The 19392-nt window shown below is 41.9% G+C and overlaps 1 protein-coding gene across 1 annotated transcript; it reads right to left on the bottom strand.

Annotated features, from left to right (window-relative positions):
* Positions 1–1330: 1330 nt before the first annotated feature.
* On the bottom strand, positions 1331–7847 carry LOC8033487 (alpha-tocopherol transfer protein-like). The gene is made up of 5 exons (XM_040209762.2): positions 7629–7847; positions 4296–4538; positions 3301–3491; positions 1734–1844; positions 1331–1667 (listed from the first exon to the last, which is right to left on the bottom strand). The coding sequence occupies exons 1-5, from the start codon at positions 7747–7749 to the stop codon at positions 1488–1490; spliced, it is 846 nt and encodes a 281-aa protein (XP_040065696.2). The 5' UTR covers positions 7750–7847; the 3' UTR covers positions 1331–1487.
* Positions 7848–19392: the final 11545 nt, after the last annotated feature.

The following is a 19392-nucleotide window of genomic DNA, read 5'->3' as shown; positions in this document are numbered from 1 at the left end:
AGAAAATTTACTATTGCTGAGGCCAGCACGTGCGGCGCGTGGAACACCAATCCCTGCATTCTCCTTGATGATTGGGTAATTTTAGCAATAGGCCTATTGGGTGTTTTTCAATGCGCTCTACAACTTGTGAATTCATACGTGGACCTATTACAATTAACTAAAACGTTGCATAATTAGTCCCAATAAATAAAATACCTAGACCCGCTAAAAAATCTCACTTAATTTAACGCCCGCAAAGTGCTGTATTTTTTTTTTTAACGCGTCAGCGTTAACGAGTTCGTGTCGCAGAAAATCCGGCATCATGGGCGTGAAGGACAAATTCTGATTGGTCGATAGGGTCATGACGTCATTGCCGCATGACTTCGTGCGGGAATTTCAAACCCACAATTCTCACGTGAAACGTGACGTCACGCGTGGAATGAAAGCGATTAAAACATGACATGCAATGCGAATTAAAGGCCGCCGCATTTCTCAAATTATTTCACTTTATACAGTTATTCATTTGTCTTAAAAAAAATATTTGAAGAATTTTAGGCGGAATTCGAACCCATAACCCTTCGGGTGAGAGCGAAACATGCTGCTACTGGCTAGGCCACGTAAGGCACGCCTGCACGGCGAATGAGACGGCAATGCGAACCGGGTCCGATGATGCTACTGCGTTCCACTCTTAAAAGCGAAGCTTAAGCGTCTTCCAAGTTTTGTTTTAAGTTTGGCGCAAGTTATTTGGAACACCCTGCACAGTAGTGCCGCTCTGCAAGAAAATAAAGAAAAAGTCTAAATAATAAAAAGAAATTGTTTAAAACAGTGTGGGTCGACGTTTCGTTAAGAGAGTTAACTTCTTGTTTGCAGACATGTCTTTGATTACCCGAGTAATTGCAACACTACAGCCTGTACACCTAAGCTCTCGTTGGTTTCTCCTGTATAACTCAAATACACTCTTGGTTTTAGAAACCCCAAAACATGGTTCATTAAAAAAAAACAAAAAAAAACAGGATGCTTTTGAACTTTCATAAGTCCGTCAATATAGCCTATCTGTGCGACTAGAGCGGTTAGACATGTCATCAGAAAGGTTTATATTCATAAAGTCTGTCTTGTTGTTTTTGTTTATAAGACTTTTCAGTTTTAATTTTATCGCTTAACGGTGACAAATTCCATATCCTGGATTTAAAATAAAACTTTAGACGCTGTTTAAGTTAAGCCATCGATTCGAACCCTACGTACACAAGGTAACCCTTTTATTTTCTCTGTCCCGTACACCTTAGAGTGTACACCTTACTGCTTTCCCCATCTGTACACCTTACTACGACAATAAAGGGACAAACAAAACGCATGAAAAATATTTCCAGCGGCATCCGATTGGTGCAAGACCAGGGATCTCTTCATTATCTTTATTTTCTTTCGATGTGACTGGACATACGTAGGGGGTATATTTATTTACAAATGAGGGGTGCATGCGCAGTGCGCAGACGCAGGTTTCACCAGCGCCTTCAAGATTTTCTCGTGTATCCGTAGCAAGCAATATCGATAAACTCTTGTTCTTGGCGCTTGATCCTTTCGAAATAGCCGTCGTAGTTGATACAAGGGCCGTCACCACCGTATTCTTTGGGCAACGAACTTTTCGGAATATGCGTGTGCAACGCCTCGAAGTTTGTTCCGTGGAACAGAAACTGTAAGAAACGTGAACGTTAGTACCGTGGTTAATCGGATGTTACTGGTCTGTAGTAGCTTCTCACCCTGTCCTGTTCTGCTTTTCCGAGGAATGGTTTCATAAGTGAAAAGAAGATGCTGAACGCATTGGGCTGCCGGACTACGTGTGCCTGGTTCACCCTGAAGGGCAAGAGTTCCTGCGGACAGATGCAAAAGGAGACTGAAACATTGTTTCGGCAATAGGATTTAAATGCAATAACTAGTAGGACGGGTTCACTATTTGCACAATGAGAACTTCTGTAACTGAAAGGAAGACAACAAAAAAATTAAGTTTTTAACAAAACTGAGTTCGGGTAGTAGGATGTTTTAAGCCGAATTTCGCCAATTCGCCATAAGTTCATTCGTCGAAGAATAACTGGTAGAATAGCAATTAATTGAATAAGGTTATCTGCACTGGGAGAATCTGCAGAGTGTCATCGGTCGATGCACCTAAACCAAGTCGGTTCGTTTTTACAAATAGCAGTCTATGTTGGAAGATGGTCAGTTGGCTGCACTGTGGAATTTGGAAAAACTGAAAGACCTGTGGGGTTTTTATTCTAATTCTGAAGGATGACTTGCGTGCCCTGTAGCAGGCGTACAGCTACACCAGCGTACTAAATGTGTCGTCAAAGAAAATTATGTAAGGCTACGCTAATCAAGGATGTCGAAGGTACGACAATCGAAAGACTTCAAAGTGCTCTCACGAATGCAGGAGCGAGCCGCGAGTGCCGAGATCTAGGCAAGTGTTTTTATATAATATTGCCTTTTTTTTTACCGTGTGAGTGTCCATTTGCAGAATAAAGCGTGCGACGTGAAGTTGTCGGGTTGCCATGAGAGCTGGCAGGAAAATAAAACCGAGCGTTTTGCACGCATGTACTTAGATGACGTCTTATAAGTTCTCAGAGAGAAAAAAAATATATAGAATTTAATTGTTCGGAGAAGCGAATGAAGGTTTTTGTTGAAAAAAAAAAGTATTGTGAATTTCGGTTGAATTTATTTACGTGTCTATTTCTTTTCCACCAATTCGAAGAGGCTATTTCGAACAAAAAAAGATATTTTCGTAAACATCATGTTTTTGTTGTTCATTTCAAGTATGCTTAATTGTGTTCGAACTTTATTTTCCCCGCAATATGCCCGGCAAAGTTTGGTAAAATTCTGTCTAGGGTTTGTAGACGTAATAATAACCCATCACTTTATTTTAACAGGAGTTTGTGGTCCTCCGACTAATTTTTTTGTTCTACGAATTAGCGTAGTGCGAGCTGACTTATTCAACAAAATGTCCTTCGAACGTCCTCACTGATGTCGTGTAGCCAGTACCAAGATTGCATTTTTTAAACTTAATAAAAACAGGGGTTATTAATTAACTGATATTTCTAATTTTTAACCTTTTCATTCGTCCATTTAATAATTTATTCAAACAATTTGCGTCGACTAATTTAGGCAATTTTTTTAAGACCCGTGTTCATCAGTTTTGTTTTATATGTCCTATTCCTTACTGGCGATGTTGACATACCTATTGAGGCAGTACGGCTCAATTTATTAAAGAATCGAGGGTGGAAGCTATACGAAGCAACTCGCTAAAGCATTTGTAGAAGTGCTGTGCGCTCATCTTACTTGTATCATTTGGGCAGCTTGCTTGACAAGTCCTATATCGAGGGTCATCATCTTCGCAATTGACCAGGAGTCAAAATCTAAAAGTATCGAAACCCCTGATTTCTGAGAAGCGGCATCCATCGCCACATGTTCCAAAGTCAGGGCAACGAGGCGATTAAAATTAATTTGTGCTAAATCCGACGGCCAAGCTCCTGCGAAAAGAAGAAGGAAAAGAGAAGCAATTGCATTTACATGTGAAAACATGGTCGGCAATACCTTCGTCCTTTGACACAGTCAGGTGATATTGTATGTGACGATATTATCTCAATCCGTAAAACAATTCCAGTGCTGACTGACTTCCCAATCCAGCCGACTGTCTTAAAATACACACACAGCAAACAACAACAGAAGACATCAGTATGCGGTGAGACCTACAAACGGATAAAAAAATAAAATTGAAGGATCTCGCGTCTTTCAGTTTTGCTCATGACATGTCTGTAATACATTAAGTTTTGGAAAAAAAAATCTAACTTTTATTTTATTCAATAAAAGCTAGTAGTGATATTAAAACAACTGAATTACTATAAATAAGAACTGATACGAAACCAGTCAAGTTACTTACTTCAACCACTAAACTGCTCAGGAATTACTTTAAATCTACATTACTACTTCTTTGAATAAAAATAATTTTTCAGTAAGCCAACACCAACTTGTTTCTGAGGCTACGATATTGCGGTTAGGTTGTCGAAAATATTTGGCTGCAAAATAGAAAGTATATTTTGGCTGGATCTAATTTAAGAGTGCGCGGACCTGGTGGAAATGATACTCGTAGTTCACTGCGTCGTGCGCATTGTAGACCGTGGTGAAACAAGACTGCACAGTGGTAAACTTTATCTGTTCAGCCATGAAGCAAGGCGTCATATACCGAGGTATACCGGCTCCAAGCTCTACCAACCTCCATACGGCAAAACTCTACTTTTTGCCTTAAGGTCTTTGATGACCGTGGATTGTCTTACCTATTCTAACGAGTAGGACCGGTTGGCCGTGGTTGTCTCGCTCTGGCAGCACGCTGACTAGGTGCCGAGAGAAGTCTTCGGCCACGTTCGTTGGCGTAAGCTGGTCGAAAATTTTGGGATACCTTGCCCGGTGTTTGTAGTAGCTCTTAATTATTTTGTGAGCCCTCACTTCATCCGAGTTCGTGAAGCGAAGATAGCGTAGAAGGAAGTCAGCATCACTCCTAGCGTTCAACTCAGGTTCCCCTAAAACAAATTGAAAAAGCAAAATAACTCGGTTATTATCGTAACTACGGTGACATGTTCCAGGTTCCACCAGCCTTCCTCGGCAGGAAGCTGAGCAATTGGGGCCATGCTTGTGAATAGAGCCAGCTAAACAAAACTAGAGAAAAGGCAAGAAAACTGAAATGATCGATCGCCTAGTTCTCTCAATTTCCTTGCCTTTGTTTATATGTTCAGCTGATGCTATCTATAAGTAATAGTTTCAACTTTAACCATATGGCTGGCGACGTGTTTTGTGCTTCAATGGGCTCCATTGGCTTTGCTTATGTCGTGAATACTATTAGATAAGTAAATACATTGTGAACGAGACACTATGGGTGGTAGGCTGCTTCACGACACGTATGGTATAGGCAGGAAGCAGCAAGTGCTAGAGAAGTTCGCAATCCTTCGTACACCCGAGGCGCGAATGGTTTAGCAAAAAATAAAGACCGCTTCACACATTTGTATTCAATTGAAACCGAGCAGTTTGCCTTTCCTCTTAGTCCGCTTAACGCACTGGCGCCATCTGTCAGGTTATCGACAAACACTTCCGACTTTTGTATATCTGAAATAAAGGTTTTTGCACTACTTGCCGCAGGTAAAATATACGCGTTATCCTTAAGGAATTGTCGCCTATATAACATTGTCGTAATTTTTCTTTAAACTCAAGGTGACAAAATGGTAAGTAGAGACTAAGTGAATATAAAAATATGGGCAAATTTTGGAAGTGCTCCATGGCTACTCAATAGACGTTGGCAGTGTGCCGCGTGACACATGTGCTAACGATTGAAGCCTTTTTATTTCTTATCATTCGGAAAGGTAATCATTAAAGCTGGGTTTTGTAGAATGTGCTCATCCTGGGCACCATGCTCAGCAACGGTAACGTTTGTCGTTAGGGCTTGGCGTATTTTGGACATGCTTCTCGCTCTACGGTTCGTCATTCGACGATCTTATCGGCTAGTTCCGTAATCTAATTGGCTGAGAAGCGGTAATAAGATGTTTGGGATGCACCGCGTCCTGCCGTCGTCATCCGGTCGGTGACCGTAGACAGAAATAAAATGTTTTCTCAGCACCTTAAATAATTTATTCAGAGCACATAGAGCATCGACCTGTATGCTTGAAGCATTAATAGTTATTATGCAAAGTTTATAAAAAAAATGAAAAAAGCTGGAGTGAGCACAGCATAATGGTAGCAACAAGGAAGAGAAAAATCATGCTGCAGAGACATTATGAGATGAAGTTATTGAAACCCCACTCCTGGCGGTTTTTATAAAAATAGGCGGTGTGCGCTGGCTTGCCTTCGTGAAATTCGTGTCACAAGCTAAAAAAAAATACAAAAAACTGTAAACTAGCCACACTAGTTCAGCCGTTAAATTGTTTATGTACAGTGGTTTCATACGACTAAAACTTCCTATAAGCAACATGACTTTCCACGCATTATTATACGAAAACTCCCCCAATCGCTTCCCGAAGAAAATATATTCTTCTTAGGAAACCGCACATGTCTCGACGTGACATATTTCTTGAGTGAGTTTTAAGAGCCGAAATACAGATGTGCGATGAAATTGCTTGTCCACGACGGCTCGGATTCGGCGTGATGTGACCATTCTTTTTGTTTTTTGCGCTTCTCCTAGGCCGATAGAGGTAACCCTTTCTATGACTATCATACTGCTTTCAAATTTGACCAATGAAAATGGCGTCAATATCACGCGCCATATTAGCCCAGTTGTTCGCCTTGTTCAAACAATCTGCGGTTTGTCGGCCGCCACCCCTCTATGCCGCGCTCGCACTTCTAATACATTGTTCAAAAGACAGTCTATGCAGAAACTATCTGAAGACGTGTTATATACTTATATACATATATAAATTAAATACGAACAGACTTGAGGTCTGTTCGTATATAATTTTGTCAACGCATTTGCAGTGCACACCGTGTATTTTGGATATGGAAGTTCGAGAAGTGTGACCACGGTTTAAGGGCAAACATGTTTCGATAAATGCACGCAACTTTTTTTACGTATTTTTGTGTTAGTCACATCTAAATGTTACAAAAAAAAGAAGATCCGGTGGAGCATATTTTTTTTGGGGCCTTAAGGGGTGGAATGACTAGTTCGCAATATACCAGGTGTCTCAAATAGCGGCCAGGCTCTTTAAATCGACCGCAAAAATCTGTTTCTTAGGCTATCGCGTAATAATTTTCTGGAGCGTTGCGCACAAGTGGCGCATTTCTTTTTATAAAATTTGCTAAGAACGAACTTACATGAGGAAAAAGTAAAAACAGAAAAAGCGTAACTCTTATCCAAACGGTACGAAGCCACCGGTCTTCATATAATAGCTAGGGCGTTCTTTGGCACGGGAGACAAGAGATGGCGCAAGCGCTCGCGACGCCAAGTTCCGCCAACGAACGAGGATGCGGCGCCGAGAGCCGGCGTCATTAGCAGACGGTATTTTCGACTCAAAAGCGGCCCGCGTTCCGCAGGCGGCGACAGTCGCAGAACCAAAAACAGACGCGGTTACAAAAAGGAACCATAAAGCGGACGACATAAACACCCCGAAAAAAAAAAAGAACAGTCAAAATAACCGACAAATCATTTTTTTATCGATTATGTCCATCCAATGTGTTTTTTTAGTAAGGATGATAAAGTTATGCATTGGCAACTGGCATCGAAAAAGCTTCCGCTTTTGAGTAGGAAAGGTCTGCTAATGACGCCGCCTTTCGGCGCCGTATGCTCGTTCGCTGGCGGCAGTTGGCATCGCGACCGCTTGCGCCATCTCTTGCCTTCCGTGCCAAACGGCGCCCTGTCGTTTGAAGACCGGTGGCTTCGCTCAGTTTCCATAGGAGTTAAGTCTTTTTCTTTTTAAATTTTTTCTCAGGTAACTTCGTTCTTTGCAAATTTTACAGAAAAATGCACCACCTGGTGGGTAATGCAGCACAAAATCGAAGCACGATAGGTAAAGAAACGGATTTTTGCTGTTGATTTAAACAACTTGGCCGCTATTGAAGACACCCCGTATATCCGAGCCACTCTTCATAGACCCTATATAAATGGGGATTATAAAGAGCAAAATCCTTACCTTTCAGCGAGAGCCTTAGCTTTGCGAGGGACTCCCTCTGCTTCATCGCGCCGTCACCGTGGTTATCGGAGGCACCAACTTGGAAATTCTCTTCAGCTCGCTGACTCGCGAGAATCGGCATGGCCGCTTCCGTGCGTTATAGGGGCACTAGTGAGTGACGACCTCTTTGGTGGTTAGAAGAGAGGGCTTTGGAGAGAGTTGTGTCGGCCCCGAAGGTCTATCAACAATTTCTGTAGCCATGTGGGTCGTCCTTTAAGTACACCACGGCACCGGCGGACGGGGAAAACTGGTTCCCGCGAGCGACAACCGTCGACGCGTGCGTACAAGGCCAAACAAACCGCATCAGAGGAAAGCTGCGAGTTGTCCGCCCGACTGACGTCAGTGAAAGTGATAGACCTTCGAATTCCCGCGAAATCTTTCAGCTGCAGTATTTTTAGGCTACAAGGTGATGGCTTGATGGGGGGGCCTCGGTGTTTTTTCGAGCTACCTCAACTAGCTGATTTTTCTAAATCCCTGAACTTTGCCCTTTCCGACATGCTATTCAGTTATTTAAGTTGTTTCTAATTGTTAATATTAGATAGGCAAATGAAGGTGATGCCCAAACCAGTCTTGTACACGTTACTAAAAAAAAGTAATCGATTACAATTACTATTACTCTTGGCTAAAAAGTATTCGATTAGATTACTTGATTACTTGACGGCAAAAGTAATTGGACATTACTTAAAGAAGTAATCGTTACTTTTCCGATTACTTTATTGTGTGAAGACACATCTTTAGCGCTCATAGCAATGAACTACTTCCAACCTATATTTCACATTTGCACAAGTATTGAAGAAGAAAAACTGGCTCCCTCTTTGTGGTCGTTGCACCTTCACAATGCGGACACAAGCATAGAATTCGTTTGAAGACGTTTAATGATTTGGGCGTTCGCCGGTGTGTGTGTGTGGGGGGGGGGGGGGGGGCAAAGGGGGTTCTAGATCTTGTTAAGCTTGAGCAAGGGTTGTCGCTCAAAGTTTGCGCCCCTCATTTTATTATTCACATGTGAATGAGCTCGCATGTTATACAAAAGAGCAGCAGCTCCAGGATTTGAAACGGGTCATGTGTAGTATTCATTAGCGGAAGAGATCGCCCCGACCACTTCTCAGCTCGAAACATCGGGTGTCACAAAGACCACGTAGGGCAAATGGGGAAATATTTCAACTGCCTTTGTTATATTTTGCATCCGCTTTAGGCATTCTTCGATTCTGGTTCTCCTACAGGCTGCGAGTAGGTACCCTAAGCAGAATTTTTTTTTTAATTTTTTTATTTCTGTGTGCGTGTGTGTGCGTGAGGAGGCTAGTTTTAACGAAAGACTCACAAAGCTGCATTCTGCTTCCTCAAACTTCGCACTGAATGGCCTTTGTCACGCAGTGTGGCTTCCCTGGGGCTTCCCACTCCCAGTCCCAGCCCGAAAAAAAAACAAAAAACAAACGGACATTCCACAGAAACTGTACATAGAACGAGATTGACCTCGTTTCCTACAGCTCCGCAAAAATCTTTCTTTTTTCCGTACGAAAAAAAAAAGAAGAAAATTTTATTTTTGTCATTCCATAAAAAAAAGGCGTGTGCCGGGGGGGGGGGGGGGGGGGGTTTCCGTGGACAAATTGTAACGGTTACAAGTAATTTTATTACTTCAAAAAGTAATCAGATTACTCTTGTGATTACTGCCTGATAAAAGTAATCAACTGATTACAAAATTACTCCAAAAAGTAATCGATTACAAGTAATTTGATTACTTGTAATGCGTACGGTACAAGTCTGGCCCAAACCAACGTTCAAATATACCCGCGCTTTTCAGTATCGTGACGTCACTCGACTGGCAGGCACTAGGTCGTGCCGCCAGTCGTTAAAACAGTATATGCTGCTGCGCAAGAGCTGAAACAAGCTTTCCAAGCATTCATTTTACATCATCAAACTTCTTGCAATCAATTGAAATCAAATTCCACTGTCCCGAGAGTGAGCACCTATATTCCGCTGGCGTCACTTCTGTATTGTTTCCAGTAAAAAGTTTCAGTTTGAAAAAAACAAAAAAAAACATTTAGGATTAGCATTACAAACTCAATATCCTCGCGAAAAAAATAATTTTATCTAATATGTCGATTACTAGTTCAACGATGTTTGTTGGTGTGTTTCATAAATACTGAGGCGAAATGAAGTCCAAGAAGAAAACTCCGGAATAGCCCGCTAAGATTGACTGCGATAACCTTTTTTTTTTTTTTTTTAGGTTCTTGTAACGTAAGCAATCATAAGAGGTTTAAAAACTGGTTTGGCGGTGCCGGTCGTGGTCAGACATATGCGTATGAACCATCTTTGTCACCCTATCAAAATGTACGAAGTACTAAAACAAACTAGTTAAGTTCACTTACTGAGCACCACTGTTAAAAACGGGTTGAGTAGAGTAGAAACTACTTAATTTTCACATTAAAAAGTAGTATATTTTTTACTAAAGAGCAAAAATAAATTGTTACTTTTATAGTTGCTGTTTCTGCTATTACTTTTATAGTATCAAAAGAAGAAAAAAGTTAATTTGTTAGCGAATAATTGTTTTGTCCTGTATTTATATGAAGGTGGTCATTCTCTTTCATCAGGCAGAACAAATAATTAGCCTGTCATAATTTTTAGTTCCTCGGTACGTGTAGTTGGATGACTGGATGGACTCAGTGTATCATTTTTTCGGACCCATATTTCTCCACGATCCTAGGCTTTTGAAGCGTTGGCTATCTATAGTATCAGGACAAATAACGAAACACGAAAGAGTGAGTGTCAGGCGAGGTTGTGATTATTGATCCTAATATAACACCGTAGACTGTGGTGGGGAAAAATTAAGAAACTTTTAAATCGAATAAAAAGACAACTCAGGGGGTGTTCTCTTCTTTTGTATTTTACTTCGAATTAAAATTTCCTTAATCTTCAGCACCACACTCTCATGGGTTGCAGTATGATTAAGTGGACAACATAAAACGTCTTTAGCTTTCTGAAAGAAACTGTCACATGCTGGCACATGACGCATAATACGTTCATAAAAAAACTGCTGACATCAAAACGCAATGCATTTAAGCTTACGAATATTATTTTACTACACTGTTATAAAAGCATCATTCTACGGAGAAAAGACGAATAGTTCATGTCCTGTCTTTCGGCATTACGTCCAATGTACTCTTTCGGTTCACAAACAGGAACTGTACACAACAGGAACTGAGCAGGAACAAGCACGTAGAGGTCCTTCAGTAAGGTCCTCTTTAGTCATGAAGGGAAATTGACGCTCAGTACCTAAATAGCTCATTTGCGTAGAAACGCAAATGAGCTATTTAGGTAATGAGCGTCGATTTTCCTTCATGACTAAAGAGGACCTTACTGAAGAACCTCTATGTGCTCGTTACAACTTCCCCGCACATTGAGCGCGTCTAAAAACGCCAAAAAATGGTTATTTGTATCGAAGTGTATCACTCCGCGAGAGCACATCACTATACAAACCGCAGCACGCAGCGTGCAGAGCGCGGAGGACGACATCTTACTCAAGCGAATCGAACCAGCTCCTGCGCCGCCTATTGGAAAACGCTGTGAGTTCGGCGTGCTTGAGCTTCAAGTCTTCAAGTGAAGTTTTCACAACGTACGTATATATTCAATCCCCCCTTTACACGAGACCGCTCTTTGCAAGTGCACCTCTTCTGTACGTGCACGCCTTTCTGCTGACCGAGCACTAGCTCAGTTGCTCGGCGGAACAGCAGCTGCCATTGAGCTCCAAAAAATCACACCTTTTGACATTTTATGACCACTAACACCCGCATCTTGTATACCACCAAGACAGAAAGTTAAGCGCTTACGCCAGTGGGATTCTCGAGGCGCCTCCTTAACTGTTAGCTCCTTCTGGGGCTCTGACGGCGTTAGTTCGCCTTTTGCTCCTATAGCCGAGTCTCAACAAGTCTGAACAAAGTATTATTTTTATTATTAATATTTTGATTCTTATGTTCATTATGTCTTATTATTATTATTATCATTATTAAGTCTCCTGCTGTAGATAATATTAAACTCAGCGACTTGCTTCACAAGTTTAACGTCTCAAAACGTGTTGTTGTTCACATACTGAACGGAATTATTGACACCGGGGTTTTCCCCCAAAATTTCAGAAGCGCAATTGTCAGACCTCTTTATAAAAATGGTACACATGACATTGTAAAAGACTATCGTCCCATATCTATTCTTCCTTGTTTGGCATTGGTTTTCGAAAATATATTTTTAAAACAATGAGCGCCTTCCTTGACAAATACCATATTCTATCATCTGACCAATACGGCTTTATCGCCGGCCGCAGCACCATCTCGGCACTTGAGGATATGTCTGACACTTTACACACCTCATTCGACAATAATCAGTTTACGTGCGCAGTCTTTCTCGATGTGTCGAAAGCGTTCGATTCTATCAATCACCAGATACTGCTGAAGAAACTTTGCGATTACGGATTTCGGGATCCATTTTTTTCGTTGCTTCAAAACTTTTTGACTGACAGATCGCAACAGTTATTGGTTTGCAGCAAAACAAGCACCAAAGTGTGCCTACAGAAAGGAGTACCACAAAGCTTGGTTCGTCCGCCTTGCTGTTTAATCTTTACGTGAACGATCTCGCCAGATCAACATCAGGACGTACAGTTTATCAATATGAAGATGACACATTGTTGCTATCTACTCCTATTAGCCTGGGTAGTGCAATCAACATGCTACGAATAACTTGCTATCTACTCCTATTAGCCTGGGTAGTGCAATCAACATGCTACGAATAACTTCTACAAGAGTCATGAACTGGTTTGAAGCAAATCGAATATCTGTGAATGTTCAAAAAACGAAACTTGTCTGTTTCCGTAACCCACTGAAGCTGGCATACGTAGACACCTTTTATATTATATTCACTGTCTCGTGTATCATGTAGCTGTACGCCTATACCATACGTAAATACAGTAAAATACTTGGGCATTAATTTCGACAGTGATTTAACATGGAATACACATTTGGATTATTTGGCTAAAAGACCAAGAAATGTATCATGTTTGTTATATCTTATCAAAACCTTCCTCCCAATCTCCGTCAGAAAAATGATTGTTAATGCTCTCGCTTATAAAGCCCTGCGATACTGGATTACAGCCTTCGCCAACTGTTCAGCTCTTTGGAGAACAAAAATACATGTCATTCTGAAGAGCATCGCCAAAAACGTTGCCTATGATCCCAAAATAATACAGGATGGTGACGTATTCGCATCAGTGGGCCTGCCGCGTTTTCTGCCTCTTTTTAAACTGTGTTATCCTAAAGCATTATTTGAATGGCCCGTTTAAAACACCTCATTTTATTCAGCACTCCATAAGAAATAGTGAACGCTTTACAATTCCTCGAATATACACCAACTACGGAAGGAGTATACGTCGATTTTACGTGCCTGACATCTTCAACAAATTACCAGACGTTTTTAATGAACTCGATTCACTGCGATCTTTAAAAAAACAACTGAAAGAAATGTGCTAGAAGTCATATATGCATTTGTTTTTGCGAATAACAGTTCGAACTCTTTGGACCTTTCTTCAATTGGTGCTGAATTCTCATAGGCATTTGTTTTTGTCTTTATCTATGTCTATGCAGAAATTACTGTATAATTGTGTATCCGTGTACGTATTTGTAGATCTAAATTTGGCTTTATATATTTATATATATATTCCTCGGTGCATCTTTGTGCGATATATGCCTGTATACACATACCCGTTTTTTTTTTGCGAACATTTAGCTTTTTTTTTAACTTCTGAAAGTGTACACTGCCCCATCTATGTGTTTATATATTACTTTGTCATAAAGGATGGTATAGTGTAGTTATAATAATCTTCTCTGTGTGTTTTACTTTTGCCATTTGCGAATTATTTCTAACTTCTATACTGACTGCCATTTGTGAACTATTTCGAACTTCTATACTGACTGCTAATAGCAATACGAAGAACGCCCACCTACCACTCACATTGGCTAACATCATTATCGGGTCGTGTCACACAAGCCACCACTGGCTTCGACAGACCCGAGTTTAAAATAATTAAGAAATAAAATGCTGGAATAAATTTATTATTATTATTATTAATAGTAGTAGTAGTAGTAGTAGTAGTAGTAGTATTGTTATTATTATTATTATTATTGTGGATATAGCTGTTTAACTAAGTGATTGCAAACTACTAGTAATTGACGATTTTAATGCACCAGTTGCATGCTGGGAAACTCACCAAATCATTATTATGGTGCAAAGAAGAGCGATCATCTTGTTGACTTCGCCTCTTTAATGAGCCTGAATCAGTTTACCAAGGTAAAAACTAGTAAAGGGGCTATCCTTGACCTTTGTTTCTCAGACATTGATAACGTTTCTCTTACTTAGAGTGGATTTCCTTTGGTGCCTAGAGACAAATATTATCCTGCATTTAAGGTGGCTATAACCTTGAATGTACTTGCCAGCCGTATACCGGCTGCCGGTCTCACTTTATTAGGCAAACTGCATAACCTCGCTGCTGGTGACTATGTGGGATTATATAACCACTTTTCTAACTTTGACTGGTCGCCTATTGTGCAATCATTTGACGTCAATTATCAGGCTCTTCAATTCACCAGGGTGGTGCAGGAGGGAATGGATCATTACATTCTTCTAAGGAGCAATCCAATTCAAAATTTCCCTACTGATTTTGACGGTATTTAAAAAGTTGCTGAAGAAAAAAAGCTTCTCTCACTGCAAATTTAAAAAAAAAAACTGGTAGTCTCTGGTGGGGGGCTTAGTACATTTATTATGGACGCTTCTGCAAGCAACATCAGAAGATTGATCATAAGATATATATGTGGAGTCATTGGAGTCCTCCCTGAGGAGAAATCCAAGAAACGTCTACGGACATGCTCGTTCTCAAGGCGAAAATTGATATATCCTCATATTATTATGCTGGACGAGGAGAATTTGACCAGATCCTGTGTGTGCGATTTATTCGCGCATTTTTTCAGTTCTTTATGTAAACACAATGGAGGTGGGTACCAGCAGGCGCCATCCCCTGGTGTGAGCGTATCCATTTCCTCCCTGCCTGCGAATGAGGGAATGGTTCAGGAATGCATAAGATAACTAAAACTTACCTTGTCCTCAGGTCACGACGGTATTCCAGCAGCACATGTAAAAGCATGTCGCGAAATTTTCACACCCATCCTTTATGATATTTTCAACTCCTTAAGAGCAGGAGTGTTTCCTGACACTTGGAGGAAGTCAGTCGTACCAGTCTACAAGTCTTGAAGTGGTACCACTGCGTCAAACTACAGGCCAGTTTCTCTGGTGTGTACATTTTCAAAACTTTTCAAAATGGTAGTCCAGAAATCATTGTTTTTTCGTTTAAAAAAATGTTTCAAGTTTCAACCAACATGGATTCATATCAGGGTGGTCGACCACAAAAAATTTCAATTTATTTATGTCCATTGCATTCAAAACTGTGTGCCACAGAGGCCATCTTGACGTAGTATACTTTGATCTGAGTAAGGCCTTTGATGTGGTTGACCAAGGCATTATTTTTCAAAACGTTGTGGTATTGGTGTCTTTGGAGGGCTACACGACTAGTTTCAGAATTCCTTTTCTAATAGAACATCTGTTGCTCGGGCCAACGGCGTGTTTTCTTTTACGTACAGGGCCACGTCTGGGGTACCTCAGGAGTCAGTTCTGGGCCCGCATCTTTTTTTCTATTCTTGTGAACGGCGTGTGCAAGCACATTGTAAACTCTTCTTTTTTTTGCAATATGCTGATGATATTCGGAAATGTAAGGAGTATAAAACTATCATATCTTAATTTTCTACAAGAAGACATAAACTCATTTAGAAAATGGCGTTCAGTGAGTGGTCTTCTACTAAACAGCTTGAAAACCAAGGTCATGTCGTATAGTCGCGAAACGCAAACAACATGTTTCCTCTACAGTGTTCGCTCAGATGTATTGAGCCGCGCTGGTGAAGTGCGGTACTTGGGAGTGCTTTTTTTACTTCACCTTGAGATTTGATAGCCATGTGACTCGTGTAATTACCAGCGCTTTTCGCGTGCTCGGTGTTGTCTGTAAAACGAACAGATTATCAAGAAAACCCCTCAATGTTCGTACCCCTGTACCGCTGTTTGACAAGGCCCCAACTCGAACACGCATCTCCTGTATGGAATGGCAGTTGTAAAACTACCCTCCTAAGGCTGGAGCGAGTGCAGAACAAATTGTTATCGATATCGTTATCGATATCGCCATCTGCACGATGAAACGTCTTTATCAAAGAATAACAGTGTACTGGACGTCCTACTTATAAACAGATTATATCAGCGTCGAGAAAGGCAGATCTGGTTTTTCTTTTCAAAGTCCTCCATGGCAAGATTGTCTGTTCAGAGCTGTTATCACACATATCCTTACGAGTTCCTTGGACAGCGACCCGATTGACAACGTCTTTTTTACTCTCATCAGACATTAAATACCCTGGACCGTATGTTTCGTATGGGTCGGACATATAATAGCATTGCAAGTCATCTTGATATTATTTTTTTAACTAAATTTGCCAGATCTTTTTGAGTCTTGTCTTGGGGCCTCGGCATGGGAAACGGGGACCAATGAAGGTTTAAAAGCGCATTTAATATACGTCTGGCGTGTACGCCTGACCAGCAAAAACAGCAGTGCGCCACGCAGGTGGTGGCGGGAGTTTGGGGTTAGTATTTCTTCTTTTCCGACCGTGCTAACACTTGGCCATCCTGTAGTTCCAGTGTCCCCGGGAACGTGACAGAACAGCACACGACCTAACAGCACGCGACAAAACAGCACGCGTCAAAACCGCACAGCGTCATAACAGCACGGCGACAAAACAGCACGCGTCAAAATAGCACACGACAGAACAGCACGGCGTCAAAACGGCACAGCGACAGAAGAGCACGTGCCAAAAGAGCACGGCGTCAAAACAGCACAACGACAAAACAGCATGCATGCAAAAAGGCTGTAATAGGTAGTGTTTTATGGAAACAAAACAGAACGTAAAGAAAAACGGTTGGACATTGCATGGCATTATTTAACAGCTAGTGGGGAAACAATAAAAAAAAAAGTACGCTGGCGGTGACGGGATCGCGCTCAAGTCGGTGTCCCGAGTGCTGCTGCTGTGTGATTGCTAAAAACAAACAAAGTTGGCAGTAGTTACTACTACATAACTACGCTAATCTCTGAAGAGATCGGGTAGTTAGAGGGGATACATTCGGCGTCGATGTTGGCTGCGTTGTCTGGTCTTTCTTAAAGTATCACGAAAAAAGGAAAAGTTATTGGGAAAAAGATATCCATAAGTTCAAGTTATGAACTGCCTGGTTTGTGGTGGTCCGGTAAGGTTCTGCAGCGCTCCTCGTTTCGTAATTACCACCTAAGCGTAGAATGTCCCCCCCCCCCCCCCCACCTCCAAAAAAAAAAAAAAAAGCGGGAGATGCGCCGACTACAGATGCATTGATAGAAACGGTAAGATAGGTGATATTAATGTGGAACGTATTCAAGGAGTACCACGGGCACCGATTCTGCGGGGTACATTCGCCGTGAATAAAATCTCCTCGAAACACGCGGCTGGAGCTTGCAGGCGAGAAGTTGTACGTTTTGAGTTAAATTCACAGATTATTGCCGACGAAGGCTTTGATCGAGTGGAAACCGGTGAAGCAGTAACATGCCGCAGCCTCAATGCTGTGGCCTTACACTGCAGCATGGGCTGAACACACCGTTGCCGCACACGCTTTTTGTTTTTCCTTTTAACAATTAACGACAGCACATTGCCGTGCGATTGAATTATTTATTGTAGGCGATATCACCAGCAAACTTGCGCGTCAAAATGAGCAAAACTGCTCGAAAAAATTGCGGTGGCTTAGCTCGGCTATGCCAGGATATACGTAGTGTGAGCTTATGCGCACAAAATGAGAGGCGCTATCAAGCGGCTCCGGTGTAGCATCAGACTTGGCTACTGCGCAACGGAGGCGCACAGCTGGGCACGCGGTGGCGCCAGTGCGTCTGCCGTGGCTATGACGTCACTCCTCTGGAATGCGCTGACCGGCGAGGCGGGCGCGGCGGCTCCGGCGCGCCAGCTGTGCGCCGTGTGACGTCACTTCTCCTCGCGCATGCGCGGCACGGAGCACGGCTCATTATGCGAGCCACGCGAAACTGCTTACCCTCGGCCAGTGTAGCTCACGCTACAAACTAGCCAGAATAAGCGCCAGCGGGGGCTTCGGTACTGTCCAGGGAACCCTCATGCGCGCATCGAGTATACTCCCCACTCCGAACTTGGTTCCAAAAGAACAGATTCGACAAATTGGCCGTCGACGAGTTGACTTTCGACAAATTGGCCTAGAACCTCAATCCCTTAACAGCGCCTTAACTATTTTTAACTTCAAACGCTATATTTAGGGTTCAACGTTTTCGGGTTTAACCGAATATAGCCGGTAAAAGTACGGCGAATTAATTTTTCCAAATTCGGTCTTAACTGAAAACGTTCAGTATTTTCGAGGGCGTTTGGTGTGGTGTGTGTGTTTGTGTGTGTGTGGGGGGGGGGGGGGGGGTGAGAATGACTCATAACTAGGGTTTTGTGTTACCCGCCGGTCAAAGTTTCGTCTATTCGGATTCATCTCTTAAACTCTGAATTTCGACGTGCCTGAGAGGAAGGAGAGGCTGTGTTTTTGTAACCGTGAAAGCTATGGACCATAGAAATTGCATAATGTGGAAAAGAGGACAGTTGAAACTTCTCTATTTCATCCTTTTCCACTCTACCTATTGCGGCCGCGCGGTAGGATGATGGAATAGCATGGAATGAATACAGGCTTCCCAGCAACCACCTCCAGTAGGATATCGATATTAAGGTATCGACATTTATCGAAATATCACTTGTGTGCCACTTTTGTTCTAGGACAAATTAGTACTGCCAGTAGTAATCGCACCAACGCCAAATCCAACTGAAGAAAATATTAATTGATTCAATCGCTTTTTTTCTGTTTTGTCCAGCACACGCCTACATTAGGATAATATTTGTTTATTTTTAATAAGAAACACTGCGAAATTGAGTTCCGAATTTCGGAGAATGCGGAATCAAACAAAAATAAACTCCGAATGTTCGGCAAAAAATAAAGTCAGAGAAACACCCTCCGAACTTGAAAACTAAACTCCGAAAACACAGAACCCTGCTCATTAGTGACCTTATGACCCCTTCCTTTCGAAGTTTTCAGCTTGTCTGCGAGATCGGTTCAACTGTCAACAAAAGCTCCGGGGGCGCAGGGGTCTTCGTCTTCAGGACGAAATCTGGGTTTTCCACCTGATAGGAATTTGTACCGAATTTTTTTGTTAAAAGAAGATATTTTAATCGTGAAATCAAACAACGGAAATCAAGAGCGTCCGTAAATGCCGCGCATTTTTTAACACTCCCAGCTTCCGTATACCAGAGGAGGGCATAAATACGAGTGTTTTATTGTCATTTCTGCCGTCGGCGCAAATTTATCACATCTCGCAGTCGTGAAAATGGGGGAAAGCGCGAGTACAATGCTTGCTAATTTCTCCATTTTGATATTTTCCTCTCCGACCGAAGCGGTATAGTGAAGATCATGTCCGTCCTGTGTACAAATACGAGCACAGGACGATAATGTCAGATCACAATAAGGCCCCAGTGCATCTTACAGAACAGGTCGGGTCGGCTGCCAAAGACGGCAACAAATAAGA

This window comes from Ixodes scapularis, unplaced genomic scaffold, assembly GCF_016920785.2.
Source record: "Ixodes scapularis isolate PalLabHiFi unplaced genomic scaffold, ASM1692078v2 PGA_scaffold0__279_contigs__length_252992795, whole genome shotgun sequence".
In the NCBI taxonomy this organism is placed as follows: Eukaryota; Metazoa; Arthropoda; class Arachnida; order Ixodida; family Ixodidae; genus Ixodes; species Ixodes scapularis.
Note: the sequence above shows the minus strand (reverse complement) of the source record. Positions and strands in the feature narration are given on the sequence as shown.

Coding starts and splice junctions, on each gene's coding strand:
- LOC8033487 (XM_040209762.2), bottom strand. CDS start 7,749: ATGCCGATTCTCGCGAGTCAGCGAGCTGAAGAGAATTTCCAAGTTGGT. Junction 4,539..7,628: donor GCTAAGGCTCTCGCTGAAAG/GTAAGGATTTTG, acceptor AATTTGTTTTAG/GGGAACCTGAGTTGAACGCT. Junction 1,668..1,733: donor GAAAAGCAGAACAGGACAGG/GTGAGAAGCTAC, acceptor CGTTTCTTACAG/TTTCTGTTCCACGGAACAAA.